The sequence below is a fragment of the Neopsephotus bourkii genome, unplaced genomic scaffold (genome assembly GCF_033783945.1).
Source record: "Neopsephotus bourkii isolate Nb327-2 ecotype Australia unplaced genomic scaffold, CSIRO-AGI_Nbou_v1 NB_659, whole genome shotgun sequence".
Taxonomy (NCBI): Eukaryota; Metazoa; Chordata; class Aves; order Psittaciformes; family Psittacidae; genus Neopsephotus; species Neopsephotus bourkii.
The window spans coordinates 9,643,191-9,660,055 of NW_026901158.1; the positions used below are offsets into that span (position 1 = coordinate 9,643,191).

Below are 16,865 nucleotides of genomic sequence, written 5' to 3' on the forward strand. Positions count from 1 at the left end.
TGCCTGATTGTAGAATAACCTCACTGAGCCATCTCCACCAGACTTCCCTTCCCTCAGGGACAAACCCTATGTGGCCCTGGGCAGTTTGCTTCTGCTGACAACCCTTTTGCTGCTAACACCCACACTTGCCTTTTAGTCCAGCTTCGGGAGGCTTCAGCCACTGGTTCTTGTTCTGGCTTTCTCTGACATTAAGGAGTCCTTGAGTGCCAAGTAATTTCCCCTCGAGGTGGTACTTACACACCAGGATCAAGGCACCTCTCCATTTCTGTGATAAGCTGAGCAAGCTGAGCTTGTCAGGCCTCTCTCTGCATGGTGCTTTCTCCAGCCTTTGTGTTCCTGCGCTGCTTTGTGCCTCTGCAAACCCACGTTCTGGCATTTGTGTGTGGATGGGAATCTGTGTGCAGGAGCAGCTTCCCCCCCACACACACGTGCACACACAGGAGCTGAGGCATTAGGGGTTTATTTATCCTCAAATGCACATGGGGTACGCACAAGCCCTTTAGATCACATCATGAGGGACCAGGTGAGCGCCCACAGGTAACACACAGGGTGTTCCTGACCTGTTCTCCCCCATACGTTAACCCTCACTCCTCGGGAAGGGCTGATTCAGGGCCATTCCTCCCAAGCCATCTCCTCCCTTTCAGTCTTCCTCCCAAGCCATGAAGGAAGATGAAGACAGGGAGAGCCCCTACCTGAGCCAGTGACCCAGCTGGCACCCATCCTCTTCTTGTGGGTGCTACTGCTTTAATCTCCTAATGCCAGCCAGCACTTGGCAAGCCTCACTGAGTCCTTCGAGAGAGGCAAGGCATTCATTACTGTTATCATCATTCACATCCTGCTGCCTCGATTTCTGATCTCCTCCTCTGCTGAAAGAGCCTCTTGCTCAGTGCAGGACTGGGGAGGAGGATCTGGTGGGGGGATTCACGTCTTCCCTTCCCCACAGCATCCATGCACAGGCAGAGTGGTGAGGATGGTTTGCTGCGCTCACCTACAGGCTCTGGGAGCAGGAGGATTCACTCCCTCAGCCCCAGTGATCCCAGCAGGGCCTCACCTGAGAAAAGGGCCAAATTGAACCCCAAACCTGACTCTTATACCCCCAGCAGCAGGCAGAATTTTGCAGCTCTCCCTCACTGCAAAGCTCCACACAGTCGGGGTCAGGCTGACACAACATCAGGGCGGGCAGCAGCCACTGTTCAACACGTGTGAGCAGGGTGAGGTTCCCCCAGGCTCATGGGGACCCTTTTCAGAGCTGTGCTGCAGGCAGTACCCAGTGCCTGCTTCCCAGGAGATGCTCTGAGCAAGCGGAGGGTCCAACAGCAGCAGCAGCACTCACCCTGCCTGATCCCCACCCGTGGTGCAAGAGGTTTGGATCCTGTATTTGCCCTGACTCTACTCCTTTTTCCCCTGCACAGGTTCCTCTAACACCACAGCCTGGCTGCCCAGGACAGCAGTGCAATGCAACCCAGCCATCAGCTCTTCCACACTGGTGATGTTTGGTACCTTTCCTTGCAGTGGGGATCGCTGCCCCACTACAGACTCACCACTGGGGATGCAAAGTCCCATCAGCCACTCCCATGCAAGGTCCATGATCACACCTGCAGTACTTCCACCTAAATCCACTGAATTTCCCCCGGAAATGGGAGGGATGCACTTCCATGTTTGGATGTGGAGGAGATAGCTCCCAGCAGAGAGGCAGTGACAAACATCCATGGACAGAAGGCAGCAGTGGTGATATCCAAGACAGTACCACAGTAGCTAACTAGAGGAGTGGATTGCCATGCTGCTTGGAAGGTGGCTAGGGTTAATTTGTCCAACCAGCCCAGATGTCCCTCTTCCAGCTGATAAAAAGCTGTGGAGCGGACCCTGTCCTAGATGGCATGGCCTGAAATCACCAAGAAATCCCCCAGCCCTCCAGGAAGCTCATGAGCAGGGTCTGGAGAGAGATCATGCACCGAGGGTCATGCACCCAGCTTGAGAGCCCTGGGGTGCAGCCAGCACCTGGTGACAGAGCACCCGTCTGAACAAACCCCACCTCCATAGCATGAGCCCCTTCCCCACCACCAGGGCCTGGGTACGGGGCAGGACATCACACCAGCAGGGCTGATCCCAAGGACACCCCATGGGCTGGCCCAGAAACCAACCCAGACCCAGGCGTGCAGGGGAAGGAGTTAATGCCTCAGCACAAGCTGCTGCAGCAGCACTGCCCGAGGGCACCATCAGCACTGAAGGGTTTTCTCTGTGAAGTAATGCTTTCCAAAAGCATTTGCTGGCTGGCTGCATCCGGGTGGATGCTGCGTGGAAAAGCAGGGGGGAAATGGGCATCCCCTGTCACTGTACCTGACTGTTCTTTACTCCTGCCCATGGCTAAGATGTCCCGGGACTGACCCTCATCAGCTCTCCCTTCCCCTAGTCATTATTGATCTGGGGTTCTATGAGCTAATACGCAAGACCCAGAGGTCACTGGTCCAAGGCCAGCCAGACGTGTCACACAGCGGCTGAGTCACATCCGACAGCCCTGCCTTGGCCAGAGCAGGAGTCATTAAAGAGCCCTTCACTGCCACACCATGAGCAATGCCTGCCCCAGCCACACATGGGCACGGTGCTGCTGACACAAGGAGCTGATGGAGGCTTTGTCCATGCTACAACCATGTGCTGGACATCTCCTGCCAGATGAGCTGGTGGCAAGTAATGTGGTTGAAGAGTCTACAGCCCATTTACACCAGTGACCAGGCAACAACGATGCTTGCACAGCCAGTTACACCTGGGTGTGCAAATGCCCTGGGGAAGCAGCCAGCACCTCCCACCATGGGATAAGAGAAGGCAGAGAGCTGTCTGCCTCCACACCTCTTGCAACAGTGGGAGCTGAGTGTGATGAGCTTCTGCATGTCCATGTCTGCTACCCCTACACTGCTTCTGCAGGGCAACCTGGCAAGCTACTGTCACCCAGTGTACCCACTGGGACAGCAGGAGCTGAAGCCACTGTGCCACCCCAGGGACCTGTCCTGGCACAGGGCCGCGAAGAGGCTGGGGCAAGCAGCACAGCAGAGGTTGCAGCAAGAGCCTCCATCCCCCAGGGGAGGTACAAGGGTGCAGCCTGGCAGGGAAGAAGCACAGAGCACATCCCTTGGAGTTTAAACTGCAAGCCAACAGCAGGTCAGTGTGTTACAGCAGCACAACTGTCAGGGAGTGCTGAAAGGCAGCTCAGGGCAGACCAGCAGTGAGCTGTGTACAGACCTGATAGCATTTCCCTTCCACAAAAGTCTGAGGAGCTGGTGTAAAAAACCATGGGATCCTTGGCCGAGGACCAGGAGGGAAAAGACATGATATGTCTGATTTAATCCAGCCAGGACGGTTGTTAACAGTGTGCTTCAGTTCCCTGTGAGCACATGGGGGGCTGGAATCATCCCAGGCACAGTGTGGATCCATGTCCTGGATTAAGCTCCATGGAGAAGACAGAGTTATCCAAGCTAAACCTCTCCAGATTGATCTTATTTCATCTTCCTCCTCAGGGTGTTTCTCTTACAGATCAGCTGCTGCCAAAGCTTCCTGTACTTCCCCTGCACTATAACATCACATGTGTCTTTCCCCACCCTCCCTGGATTCTGTGAGCTTGGGCTGGTTTAGGATGAAACCAGTTCTTTCACTTGCAGCTCTGGGTCCCTACAGCACCACCTTCACACACTCCTCCCATGGGCAAATATTCCAAGCCCAGCCCTATCTACAGCTATTTTTGGAGTCCTCCTAGAACTTGCCTTGCATTGACATTTCAGCCCCTGAAAACACCTACTGTGATGTGAATTGAGGCCAACAGATGCACTGCATGCATTACCACAGCTATCAGGCTAGAGCAGCACCACAAGAGATCGCTTCATTTGGGTTTGAATCATGTCTCCACCAGACTTGTGTCTGACTGCAGCACAGCTACAGCTCAGCCGGCCCCTGCTTCTCTTAGCAAGCTCTGCCATTACAACTTCACCACTTATCTTCCTGGCAACAACCCAAGGACCCGCAGGAACTTAAATAGGCTTGAAAAAGAGAAAGGCACCATAGGAGAGGGGCTTGGGACAAGGGCCTGTAGGGACAGGCCAAGGGGAATGGCTTGAACCTGCCCGAGGGGAGACTGAGCTGAGCTCTTAGGCAGAAGCTCTTCCCTGTGAGGGTGCTGAGGCGCTGGCACAGGGTGCCCAGAGAAGCTGTGGCTGCCCCATCCCTGGCAGTGCTCAAGGCCAGGTTGGACACAGGGGCTTGGAGCAAGCTGCTCCAGTGGAAGGGGTCCCTGCCCATGGCAGGGGTTGGAGCTGGATGAGCTTTAAGGTCCCTTCCAACACAAACCAGGCTGGGATGATTCTATGGTTATGTCAATACAACCACACCATCCTCCGCAGGCACATCCCTGCCCATGGCATCCCACCACCAGCATCATTTCTCAGCAGTTCCAGAAAATAAGGATTTAAGAAGAAATTGAATTCTCCAGGCCCAGTTTGCTACTGCCTGCCCCCATGCACAGTGAGGGGGCTTCTTTGGTGTGAACACTTCATAATAGCCAAGTTTGTTTCCCAGCTCCTCACACGGGTGTCTGTGCACAAGGTACCTCCATGGGGGAGCTGACTCTGCCTATTTCAGCGTATGTTTCAAAAGGCAGCACAACAGAGACAGATACCAGTGAGGAACCTGGTCCTGCACTCACAAATACAACATCTGTATTCCCCCCTCAGCCTGAGGAGCCAGCTCCACTCCTCCTCACAGCATCCCCTCCCTCCTCTGCACCCGGCACGCAGCCGTGGGTACCACCAGCCTCCAAGGACCTCACACAGCAGAAGCATTGGCTAGGACTGCAAGGGACACCACAGGGGAGATTGTCCTACCCCATCCCAGCAGACACTGCCCTGTAGCACGTATCCCACACAGCCCCCCTCTCTCCCAACTGTATTTTCTCCTGTAGCCCTTTCTACTACCACCCACCAGGGTACAGCAAGGGCCAGGAGCACCCAAAGGTCCAAGAACCCAGAAGAAACACCACAGTTACAGGCAGGGTCTCCTCAGCAATGGCTCTGTCCCTCTGCTCCCAAACAGAACAGACCTAGACATGATAGAAACATTCAACCAGGAATGAAGAGCACCAGGAAAGGTCCCCACAACGAGGCAGATCTAAAAGCCAGAAAGTCAACCTGCGGTTCAGGATCAGTGAAGGCAACCAAGGTGAGACAGAGCCTGGTGATCTTCTGGCAGGCCTACAGTGATGAGGCACAGCAAGCTGGGAAATGAGCTCATGGTAACGGCTGGACGGTCACAAGAGAAGACCAGTACTCCTCAATACAGCTTAGACAGGGACTACTCTGGCAGAGCTTAAATGGACCCATGGGCTGGGGGTCCAGGTGAAGCTGGTCAGGGCCATTAAAGCCTATTAGTGCCCTGACACCCTGTGTAGGTCCTGCCCCCGTGCAGCCCCAGCCTGCAGTAGGGAGCTTTTGGTGGCTCATCTGGCCTTGTTCACCCACCATAGGCCTGAGTGCTCAGGAGGGGGTCTGGGTGCTGGGGGACATTAAGGACCTGTTTGTAAGGCTGCTCTATGGGTACCTGCAGGAGCTGGATTCCTTGCAGACCTTTCTCAAGCCACCCACTAGCCCTGCTGTGGCTTCACAGCTCTGCTCTGTGAGTCTTGTCTGAGCAAAGCAGCAGCCCCACTGCAGCAGGGAGCACAAGGAAGACCCTGTCCTACCCTCCCCAGCGTGCCAGGGAGCCTTTGCCCATCCCAGCATGGCTGGGATGAGCAGGGACAGTGCAGGGCTGATGGGAACAGGCAGCAGATCTGTTCTGCATTGCTCCAGCCTCTGCTGCTTTCTCTGCCAGGAGCAGAAGGGCAGGCCCATGGGCTCCGCTTACACCTGGGTGCAAGGTCCAGCTCAGCACTCATCCTCCCCCAGTGCTCCTCCAAATAAGCCCCTGGACTCTGGGTGCTGCCACTGATCCTCACATCACCCATGGCTGCTCGGTGCTGCACCATCCAGGCACAGAGCAGGCAGGAGAAGCTGCAGCTGCTGGGCCCTGCCATGGGAATGGGCTTTCCTGGGAAGTCTCCTTCCTCTATCTGCCCAGCAGCGAGTGGGCAGCAGGGCCCCAGCAGGCAGCAGGGCCCCTTCCCCATGCCATGTGGGCTGGTCACATAGATGGGAAAACCCACCCTGCATTGCCAGGTTATTGGCTGCATCACCCACTCAGCAACACTGCTGCACCCAGGTGTGCTGGGGGTCCTCAAATACCCCACCTGTGCTCAGGTTGGGCTGCTGGGGCTCTTCCATCCCATACTTTTAGGGACTAAACTGAGCTGAAAGCAGCCACTGCAAACCCAGCACCAGCCCAGTGGAGGCTGACCTGATAGCCGGGCTCCCAGGAGCAAGGCTCGGACCAGGAATGCTGCACAGGGCTGGTGGGAGACCAGGACCAAGCACTCCCCAGTCAAACCTCTCCCTACCTCATCTTCTGGCCCATTGGGTGCTGCTGCATTGTGCCTGTCCCTCTCCAGTTGTGGCTGCATTTCAGCAGCAGTGAATTGCTGGTAATGAACCTTTGAGACCAAAGATGCTCATATCCAAACCCAGAATGTGCTCACTGGCCTTTAAAGGCCAGACTAAGCTTCTGAGGGAACAGAACTTCAATTTTCTGTAGCTCTAATTTGAAACCACTTTAATGCTCATTAAGATAGAGAGACCCGAGCAGCTTGTGCAGGCTGGAGGACAGCGAGGGGAAGAAAGAAGTTATTATTGACATTTCAGTTTAGGTCTTTATTCTACCCAGAGCTCCCCACTTCTGGCCAGCAGCTTTGAGTAATGCTATTGTTAGCACCAGGATTGTAATTCTAATGTCCTTTTTATAGCTGGCTTGGGAAAAAGAAATCCTGAAGGCCTTGAATGATTTCAAAGTAATGGAATTTATAGTGATAAAAAGAGATCTGAACACAGAGAAACCTGCAAGCTCCTCTGCCGTTGCTCCCTGTCATGGGTGGTCACAATGCTCACCCTCCCTGGGTGTTCCCGTCTGCAGCAGGGTGCTCAGCGGTGGGGGGTGAAGGAAGGGACCACAGTGGATGCCTGGTCCTTGTGTGCCCCAGCTCGGCAGCACACTGGAGCCATCTGCCAGAACCACTTGGCCATCAGTCAGGTCACAGCCCTGGGAATGACTGCCCCAAGGGATAACACACGCCTGGGCAGCTCTGTGCTCCTGGCAGAGGGATGGGATGGGTATGGGAAAGAGCCCAAAGTCTCATGAGACCCCCCTACAGCCCTGATCCAGCTCTGGGGCAGCAGCACCAGAGGGACGTGGAGCTGTTGGAGTGAGGCCAGAGGAGGCCATGGAGATGCTGCGAGGGCTGGAGCAGCTCTGCTCTGGAGCCAGGCTGAGAGAGCTGGGCTGGGGCAGCCTGGAGAAGAGAAGGCTCCTGAAGGGGAGACCTTAGAGCAGCTCCAGTGCCTAAAGGGGCTGCAGGAAAGCTGGAGAGGGGCTTGGGACAAGGGCCTGTAGGGACAGGCCAAGGGGAATGGCTTGAACCTGCCCGAGGGGAGACTGAGCTGAGCTCTTAGGCAGAAGCTCTTCCCTGTGAGGGTGCTGAGGCGCTGGCACAGGGTGCCCAGAGAAGCTGTGGCTGCCCCATCCCTGGCAGTGTTCAAGGCCAGGTTGGACACAGGGGCTTGGAGCAAGCTGCTCCAGTGGAAGGGGTCCCTGCCCGTGGCAGGGGTTGGAGCTGGAGGAGCTTTAAGGTCCCTGCCAACCCAAACCAGGCTCTATTCTATGGTTATTTGCCGCTGTCTGTGAGTGCTGGTGTGGGCGCACAGCATCGGGTGAAGGTGGGGGCGTCTGTGCAGCGGGCGAAGGCTCAGGGTGGGCCTGGAGCAGGTGGGAGTTCAGAACAGGAGCTGGTGCTGAAGAACCCCCGGCACCGCTCACCCAAAGCTCTTTCAGGAACCAGATGCCACCCGCCCCGGCCGCTCGCTGTTACTCGCGGCTGCGCCTGCGGAGGGCAGCAATCCCCAGGGAAGCGCCTGCAGATCCCGATCCCTTCTCGCTCCCGTTCCCAGCGCCACCTCCCTGCGGTGCTTCCCCGGGAAAGCCCTGGGGATGGTTACCTGCAGTGGTCCCGGATGGAGCGATGCCACCGAGGGTCCCACCACTGCTCCCACGCATCCCGGTCCAGCCTGGAGCACTGGAGCACCTCCTCCCGGCACTGTGCAACCCTCGGATGGGGATGGACGAACTGTCCCCTCACCATGGTCTCAAGCGCCAGCCTGAGGGCTGTCTGAGCCCAGCAACCCACCCGCCTTCAACAGGGGTGAACACAGCAAGATTATAAGCAAAGCTGTTGTGGGAAGTTGCTGGTGTCCTCGTTTCGCCTGTGCTGCAGGCCCTGGGGGGGGGAATCACTCCTGCCTTAGGAAAAAGAAACCCAGGACATATGGTTTCTGGCCTGTTTTGACCTCAGAAAGTACAAGCAAGAGGATTTTTGTTCTGGCAAAGGAGAGGATGAGAGTGCCCAAGCACGCAGCAACTCCAGGGACTGGGCAGCAGCATCCCCAGAGAACAGCGGCCATGCCCTGCATCTCCCCTGGAGCCCCGCTGTCATTCCCTGCAGAGGAGGGTCCTTCCTCAGAGGGGAACTGCAGGGTGAGATCCAGGAACAGGTACCAAGTGTTTGAAGGTACCATGGTGCTGTGTCTGGTCAAAGACATTTGCAGTGTGGATTCACATGATCCCCCAGATTTAGCAGGGGCTGCACAACACAGTGTGATGAAAGCTGAAGTCCTTTAAGCCACTGGTACAGCCCAGGAAACAAACATGCATCTTCCTGCTCCAGATTTAGCACTTTATTGATTTTCCAGCTGCATCCATCAGTCATTGTCCCAGGGCTCAAATTACCCATTAAAGACATCATAGAAATGAGAGGAGAAGAAGACACTGTTGTGGTATTGATGAAAAACATTAAACATCCCAAACAGCAATTAATGGAAGGAAAATGTGTCCTTCTTAGGGAGCGGATGGCTTACATTTGCTCTTGAACAACTCAGAGACACCACGGGCTCCTGGATGCTTGCAGCACGGCCCCCAGCCCCTGCTCCACTGGCAGCGCCGTGACCCACAGGAGGAACTTGGAGATCTGCATTTCAGCTTGTCACCTGCTTCAGATCCAGAGATAAACATCAAGCCAGTTTCTAAATCCTCATGACTGCACTGGAGCGGACAAACAAGTCCAGAGGAGGCCATGGAGATGCTGCGAGGGCTGGAGCAGCTCTGCTCTGGAGCCAGGCTGAGAGAGCTGGGCTGGGGCAGCCTGGAGAAGAGAAGGCTCCTGAAGGGGAGACCTTAGAGCAGCTCCAGTGCCTAAAGGGGCTGCAGGAAAGCTGGAGAGGGGCTTGGGACAAGGGCCTGTAGGGACAGGCCAAGGGGAATGGCTTGAACCTGCCCGAGGGGAGACTGAGCTGAGCTCTTAGGCAGAAGCTCTTCCCTGTGAGGGTGCTGAGGCGCTGGCACAGGGTGCCCAGAGAAGCTGTGGCTGCCCCATCCCTGTCAGTGCTCAAGGCCAGGTTGGACACAGGGGCTTGGAGCAAGCTGCTCCAGTGGAAGGGGTCCCTGCCTGTGGCAGGGGTTGGAGCTGGAGGAGCTTTAAGCTCCCTTCCAGCACAAACCAGGCTGGGATTCCATGAAGCTGTCCCCTGTCTGTTCATGCTGCTGCTTCCCTTCACCTGCAGGTAACCCCTCATGGCTCCTTCCTGCTCAAGGTGTCCCTGCAGTCAGAGCTGTCTGCTGTGATTGCAGCTAGCTCCTCCCCACACCTGTAGCATGGAGTGTCCTGAAGGACCAGGCCATTGGAGATGCTGTTGACACCACATCATCATTCAAATACCCTACCTGGGGGCTTTACTCCATGAATACAATCTAAGACCCCTCCTGCAAAGCGACTCCCACCCCAGGAGCTGCACCGTGTCTCTCTGTTCAGCACAGGGTCCAGCAAGAGGTATCTCAGGCTCTCCTCCCTCACCCAAAAGTGTCCCCAGAGGGGAGGGCTGCTGCTCACGGTGCCCAGCGCTGGATGTGCTGACTCAGCAGCGCACACCCTGTGTAAACCCAGCCAGCTGCTGCCCCTGTTTGCTCAGCCCGCGCCTCTCTGTTTGCTTTCGGGGATCACGATGGAAGGAGATGGCCTTTCAGCACCGGGAAATGGGGAAAGGCAGCTCCAGGCAGCTTCCCCGAGGATCCTCCAGTGAGACCCCAAATGCAGTCCCCCCTGGAGCTCAAGGAGCTACAGAACAACGCACCCCTTACAGCCCAACCCGGCTGCCAAGAGCCAGGAGAACTATTTATTATCATTTCCTTGCAACAGAGAGATGGAATAAAGCACCCACCCTCCCCAGGTGCCACCAGCAGCAGCTTCCACATAGGGATCTCTGTACATCCCAGCACAAAGTCCATTGGGAAAACCTCAATCCAAGTTTAAAAAACCCCTCCCCACATACAACCTAAAACCAGGAATCAGAAAAAAAAGGGGTTGAGAAAACAGGTTGCCCCCTCCCTCCTGCTATAAAATATTTATATATTTATATATTCCTAAGGCAACATTTCACAAGACCAGAAGCAAGGCTCCTACAGGGGCTGAGCTTGCAGCCCAGGACACCGCAGAGCACACATCCCATGTGAGAAGCTAGTGTAGAAACCAAAGCCTCCACCCGCCCCATGCCTCAGTGGTCAGCATAGTCCTTGGTCTCCACCCCGGTCTCGTTGAGCACCGTGGTCCTCATGATGGCCTCGGTGACCGCGTAGGGGTCGCAGTTGGCCGCTGGCCGCCGGTCCTCGAAGTACCCGTACCCGTCCTGGCCGACCTGGCGCGGGATGCGGATGCTGGCGCCTCGGTTGGCCACGCCGGCGGAGAACTCGAAGATGTTGGAGGTCTCGTGGTGGCCGGTGAGGCGCCGGGAGTTGTCCCTGCCGCCCCGCGGGTCGTACACGCAGATGTGGTAGTCGTGCCGCTTGCTCAGCTTCTCGATGGCAGCTTCGATGTGCCTGCGGGAGAGGAGAACAGGGATGGGTTTGTCAGCTGGTCCGTTTTGGGGGTGTTCCTATGGCCAGGAAGGCTGGTACCCCCTCCTCTGTGCACCTCTGTGATGTGGGCACCCCAGGGGACACTCTGACATGACCCAGACATGGTCTAGGGTGAGGTGTCCCTGCCCGTGGCAGGGGTTGGAACTGGATGATCTTAAGGTTCTTTCCAACCCAAACCATTCCATGATTCTATGACAGGCCCGGCCCTGCCTGGTGCAGCCACCCAGGCACACAGACTTACATTCTACACCCCAAACATCCCAGGAACCCCCCCCAGGACTCACTTGAGGCCCCCTTCTCTCCGCATCTCCTCAGTGCTGTAGTTGGTGTGACACCCGGCGCCGTTCCAGTTCCCGGTCATCGGTTTGGGGTCCAGAGTAGCCACAACCCCAAAGTCCTCACAGACGCGGTGCAGGATGAACCGAGCCATCCAGAGGTGATCCCCCATCTCAATGCCTTCACACGGGCCCACCTGGAATTCCCACTGGAAGGAGCAAGCAAGTACTAGTGAGGATGGGCAGGTTTGTGCCTCCCCATTCATCACATCCCTACAACCCCTCAGGGAGAGCTGTCAGCCTGAGCAACAGCCGAGTTTTTCTCTTGGGTATCAGCAACAGGGACGGGAAGCATGGAGGTAAGCAACAGGACAGCTTTGACATGCAAAAAACTCGGAATAAACAGCTAAAACTAGAGCAAATCAGAAGGGTATTAATCCAAATGGAGGTAAATAAACACCACTCCTGCCTTCGAGGCTGGTGCTGGAGCTGCTGGCATGAAGAATCCCCCAACCCACACTGCAGAGGGCTAAGGAGGAGCCCGTGAGTCCCCCCAGGGCTGTTCTGTCCCGGCTGGAGCTGGGGTTGCGCCATCCACAGTGACTAAGCAGCGGGTGACGCATTCATGGCTGCTGCCATGGCCTGGCCAGATGGAGCCCGGGGTGCAGGAAGCAGCCAAGAAGGACCCTGGAGAAGCCTGGGCAAACAGCAGGGTCGTTAGAAGCCCTGGCCCAGATAAGCCCCCGCTTATCACCACTGCATCAGGAGAGCCCGCGGCTCACAGGCTGAGGGGCCACGGCGCGTCCGTCAGTCTGCCCACCCGCCTAATGCAATCAGGGGCTCCTCCAGCTAACTCCTGACTGACCCCAGGTCCCCCCGGCTGCTTCCCAAGGCCATATCCCACCCGATCTTCCCAGCTCCCGGGATGGAGGAGCAGGATGCACCCACTGCTCCATGTGCTCTTCCCGCAGCCCATCCTGGCTCCCACTGTCCCCTGCACCCCTGCTCCATGGTGAAGGAGAGCACAGGGAAGCACCCAGCTCCACACTGGCTGCCACCTCTGTGAGGAGCTCGCCTGCGCTGTGCCTCAGCTGTGATTTCACTTGCCTGCCCCCCAGAAAGCAGGGATTTGCATATCAGGGTGAGTTAGGAGGACATCAAACACAGACATTTTCATCCTATCATCCATGCAACTGTTCCCATCTAGACAAAACCTATGTGGGGAGTTCACTGGGTTTGGCATCCTAGAGGGGTTGCTGGGTTATTCCAGCCTCACAGTAACTCGTATCCATCACCATAAAGAGGGGCTGCACAGGGCCAGCCACACATACCTGGGAGGGCATCACCTCTGCATTGGTGCCACAGATCTTCACCCCTGCGTAGAGACATGCCTTGTAGTGGGACTCCACGATGTCACGCCCATACACCTTGTCTGCTCCAACCCCACAGTAATAGGGACCTGGAAAGGGAGAAGGAGTCACCACCAAAGTAAAGCTTTTGGCACCACCAGCAGCACCACAGCGTAATCCCACAGCTCCCAGGTACCAGCCACCATCTGCAGGGGGTTTATGGGAATTAAACAGTGTTTTCCTCCACGGTGCATCAAGCCCCTGACCCCTACTCCAGGAGTGTGAGCAATTCATCTCTGCAACCTCAGCCTTATCTAAGGCAGTTAAACAGGAATTGTAAAGCATCAACCGGGAGGTGGCTGGGAGATAAGGGCAGCCTGGTCTGCCCCGCAGCACTCCGGACCCTCTGAGCACATCAAGCAGCCGAGATTGTTTTGACAAGAGCCGGCACTGTTCATGGCTGTGGTTTTGTGCAGCTCCTCAAGCAGGTCAGGCCCAGATCTCCTCCCCGCCTGCGGCAAGGGAGATGTTGAAAGCAGCCGGTCCCCACAACAGGCTGATGATGCGGGTTGGGAAACCCCTGGCCCTGGCCCAGGCGGCAGCAGAGGCAATGGGGCTCGCTCCGGAGGGCTCCATGAGCCGGCCCTTTCCCAGCAGCCACGGCAGGAGTTGGCTTTCCCAGCCCTTGCCAAACAAGTGGTGCCGCTGGGCTGAGCTGTTTGTGCTCCACGGGGAGCCCGGCTGCTGCACGGCTCACGGGAGCTGAGGGCTCCCTGCAAACGGCTCCTAACCCCATCCCTTGCCAGCCACCACGGGGAAGCTGCACCGAGGATGGTGATGGGATGCTCACAGCCAGGGAGCAGGGTGGGAGCCAAGGGGAGCGCAGGGGTTGGGGAAGGGATGAACACTTACCCTGTGGGCCGGGGAAGCCGTTGTCGGGCCAGCCATAGGGGTGGCCGTTGATGCCCAGCAGTGTGTACTCCTGCTCCATCCCAAACCAGGGGTGGCTGTCCTTAACCAAGTCCATGATCTTCTTGCATGTGTGTCTCAGGTTGGTCTCTGGGAGCACAGAGGGCTGGGTTAGACCTGTGCTGTGGGCAGGCACACACCATGCTCTGCTCCATCCTACCTCACTCCACCACTGCCAAGTGCTTCTCACAGAAGCCTTAAGAGAACCAGTGAGGAAATCCCCTCTTCCTGCAAAGCTCCCTGCTCACCCAGCCCCTTCTTGCAGAGCTACTCCATCACCACAGCATCAGGCCACAGGCTGAGAGTGTGTAATTAGCCTGCTCCCCAAACCACCACCAGTGGTCCATGAACATCCTCCCCTTCTCACACACCAAGAGATCAGGAGCTATCCCCCAGCCCTGTCCTACAGGTATCTAGCAGATCTGGGAACAGGGATTATACATCTCCCATCACTACTTCACCCCCAGCTTCATCATCCTTCTCTTTCTCCAGCTCCAGGCTGGCTGGTGGAGTTCAGGGCAATCAGAGCTTTGCCAGGAAAGACACAGATAGCAGAGAACCATCCTAACACGGGACAACATGCCAGGATAGGGGAATGAGGACTCGGATCAAAACTGCAGCCTCCAGGCTGCAAATTCTGCCTTTAAATCACAGTAAAAGACCCCAAAGCAGATACAACACATGCCCATAGCGTGGGGCTGGAGAAGAGCAGCGACATCCCCCTTGCACTGATGGGAGAAGGGGGAAGGAAGTTATCACCTACCCAGAGCCCACAGAGTCCTTAATGCCCATGGAGACCCCCCTGGGAAGAGGTTGGTGCATCCCTTATCTGTGTGGCTCTGGGTTCAGCTCCTGCCTTGGCTGCAGCCCCAGGAGCTCCAGGGCCTGGGGGTCTCTTTACAAAGAGCTGCCATGGAGGAGCTGCCGGGCAGGAATCTCAGCCAAGGCTGTTCCCCCCTGGCCAAAAGCCGTGGTGCTGTCTGAGGAGGGACCAGCTCTGTGTTTCACCATCACTGCCCGCAGCCTCTCCTCTGCATCACCCCGCAGATGCCGTCTCCCCCCCTGATGCACCCAGCACGGACATGGCCCCGCTTCACTGGTAAATAACCGGTCGGTTGCTGACAGAACCCCCTCTGGGAGCCCCTCAGCACGTCCCTGTGCACCGTCTGCCTGTCCTGTCTGGGGCTTTATCAGAGGAACAGGACAGACACTGGGACTGCCGGCTTCTGCCTGCGGTGATAAGAGACCAAGAGCCAGCGCGCTCCGGGGCTGCTTGCGAAAGGTCAGCACCTTCTGCCTCCTTCTCTACAGCCGCCCATCAGCAAGGACAGCAGCCACAAACCCGGCACTTTAAAACTCCCATTGCTCCCCGGTTAACCCCAGCCCCAGAGCGGGATGTGCTCGGGCTCAAAAGCCAGGTGACGCCTTCAGCACACTTGAGCTGGCAAGCACCATGAGCTCCACAGCGCACTGCTCTTCTCCTCGCCCTACACCTCCAGAACAGGTTCCTGCAAGCAACCGCCACCACAGCACTTGAATTTCAGAGCCTCAGGCCAAGCTCCCAGTGCTGAGCTGCTCCCCAGGACCAGCGGTGCAGAGCGAGCAGCTCCTCGGGGGGATGGCACCCTAAACAGTAAGTGGGTGAGCCGGGGTGCGCGCTGGAGGTGCTCACCTGCGGGTTTCCTGTTGTACTTCAGCACTTCGCAGAGCACCAGCTTGTTGGGGTCCAGGCAGAAAGGGTCCCTGAACATGCGGACGGGCACCAGGAACATGTCGCTGTTGGAGCCCTCTGCCTGTGCCGTGCTGGAGCCATCGAAATTCCACTCAGGGACGTCTACGAGGCAGGAGGGAGACAGAGAGAGGAGTGGGATTGTGAAAAGGTATCACACATACGGACTGTGCCAAGTGGTGGTGGCTCAGACCCAGGGTGGAGAACCCAGAGGGCACTGGGTGCTGTGGGATGATGATGGCCAAAGGGTTTTCCTGCCCAGCAGTGCTCCTAAGCATCGGTGTGTTCACCCCCCCCCCCAGCACAACCAGGGGACAGGCAGGATCAGCCTCAGCCGCTTCACCTCCCTCCACCAAACCCCATCCAGATGCTGACACATCTCCATGCCTGTTTCCCTGGTGGAGAGGGGTGAGGACCTCATCATCCCCTTCCCACCCAGCGCTACTGGCACAGATTAAGCAAACCACAGCAACACACTAGATAGAACCCCATGAGACAACTGAAGTGGGTATCACCAGTGCCACACAACCAGGGAGAGCAAGTGCCAGCTCTCAGTGCCCCGAGCACCCCAGAACTTTTCCCCAGCCCAGAGGGACAAGCAGCGGCCTTACCTTCGATGCTCTTGGGCTCCTTGTCGAGGGTCCTGCTCTTGCAGCGCACGCCCTCGCCGCTGCCGTCGATCCAGACGTAGGTGACCTGCACCAGCCCGTCCTGGGGCAGCCGCACGTACTGCTCCCGCACCAGCTTGTTCAGCCTGGAGCTGTGCGACACCGACATGGCGACGGCCCTGCGGGAGCGTCCAGGTGAGCGCGGCATCACCCCCGCCCCGGCCCCACCCGTTAAAGAGCCTCCAAACCAACCCCCGAAACGAGCCCAGCACCCCCCCACCGAGCATCCCCCCGCGGGGATCGAACCCGCAGCCCCGCCGCTCACCGGCCCCAGCGCTGCCCACGCCCGCGCCCGCCGCGCTTTATAAGCACCCGCGGCCCGAGGCGAAGGGGGCGGGTGCGGCTCCGCCCCGGGAGGCTGCGGCACCGCAGGGGGACCCCGGGAGCAGCGTTCGGTGTTCGCTGGGCTTCCCATCCAAACACGGGAAACAGCGGGAAAACTGCCCTGGGAGGGTGCTGGGGCACTGGGTGCACAGAGAAGCTGTGGCTGCCCCATCCCTGGCAGTGTTCAAGGCCAGGTTGGACACAGGGGCTTGGAGCAAGCTGCTCCAGTGGAAGGGGTCCCTGCCCGTGGCAGGGGTTGGAGCTGGGTGAGCTTTAAGGTCCCTTCAACCCAAACCAGGCTGGGATTCTTTGATTGCTTATTAGAGCACTAACTAGCCCATGGTGAAAATCTCTATTCAAGTTCTTGGCTAATAACTTGTTATTTATAAAACATCGTGTATTATTCAGTGAGAATATAATTTACAGCCTCCTGCTCCCTCACTGCCTCATCCCCGCTCCTGGCACA

At 57.3% G+C, this 16,865-nt stretch overlaps 1 protein-coding gene across 3 annotated transcripts; it reads right to left on the reverse strand.

The window, feature by feature from the left end:
- Positions 1–10,307: 10,307 nt before the first annotated feature.
- On the reverse strand, positions 10,308–16,363 carry LOC133212008 (glutamine synthetase). Of its 3 annotated transcripts, none has more exons than XM_061352993.1 (7): positions 16,341–16,363; positions 16,019–16,194; positions 15,351–15,512; positions 13,622–13,768; positions 12,692–12,819; positions 11,370–11,569; positions 10,308–11,046 (listed from the first exon to the last, which is right to left on the reverse strand). In XM_061352993.1, exons 2-7 carry the CDS (start codon positions 16,182–16,184, stop codon positions 10,725–10,727), a joined length of 1,125 nt encoding a protein of 374 aa, XP_061208977.1. In that variant the 5' UTR covers positions 16,185–16,194; positions 16,341–16,363; the 3' UTR covers positions 10,308–10,724. The 3 variants fall into 3 exon arrangements, with proteins under 3 accessions (XP_061208977.1, XP_061208976.1, XP_061208975.1); XM_061352992.1 differs by lacking the exon at positions 16,341–16,363 and adding an exon at positions 16,322–16,340; XM_061352991.1 differs by lacking the exon at positions 16,341–16,363 and having other exon boundaries at positions 16,019–16,223.
- Positions 16,364–16,865: the final 502 nt, after the last annotated feature.

Excerpts from the sequence above, each read along its gene's own strand:
- LOC133212008 (XM_061352991.1), bottom strand. The coding sequence starts at position 16,223 with ATGCCGCGCTCACCTGGACGCTCCCGCAGGGCCGTCGCCATGTCGGTG. Across the intron at positions 15,513-16,018 it reads GGAGCCCAAGAGCATCGAAG|ACGTCCCTGAGTGGAATTTC; the intron begins GTAAGGCCGCTG and ends CCTGCCTCGTAG. Across the intron at positions 13,769-15,350 it reads GTACAACAGGAAACCCGCAG|AGACCAACCTGAGACACACA; the intron begins GTGAGCACCTCC and ends CTGTGCTCCCAG.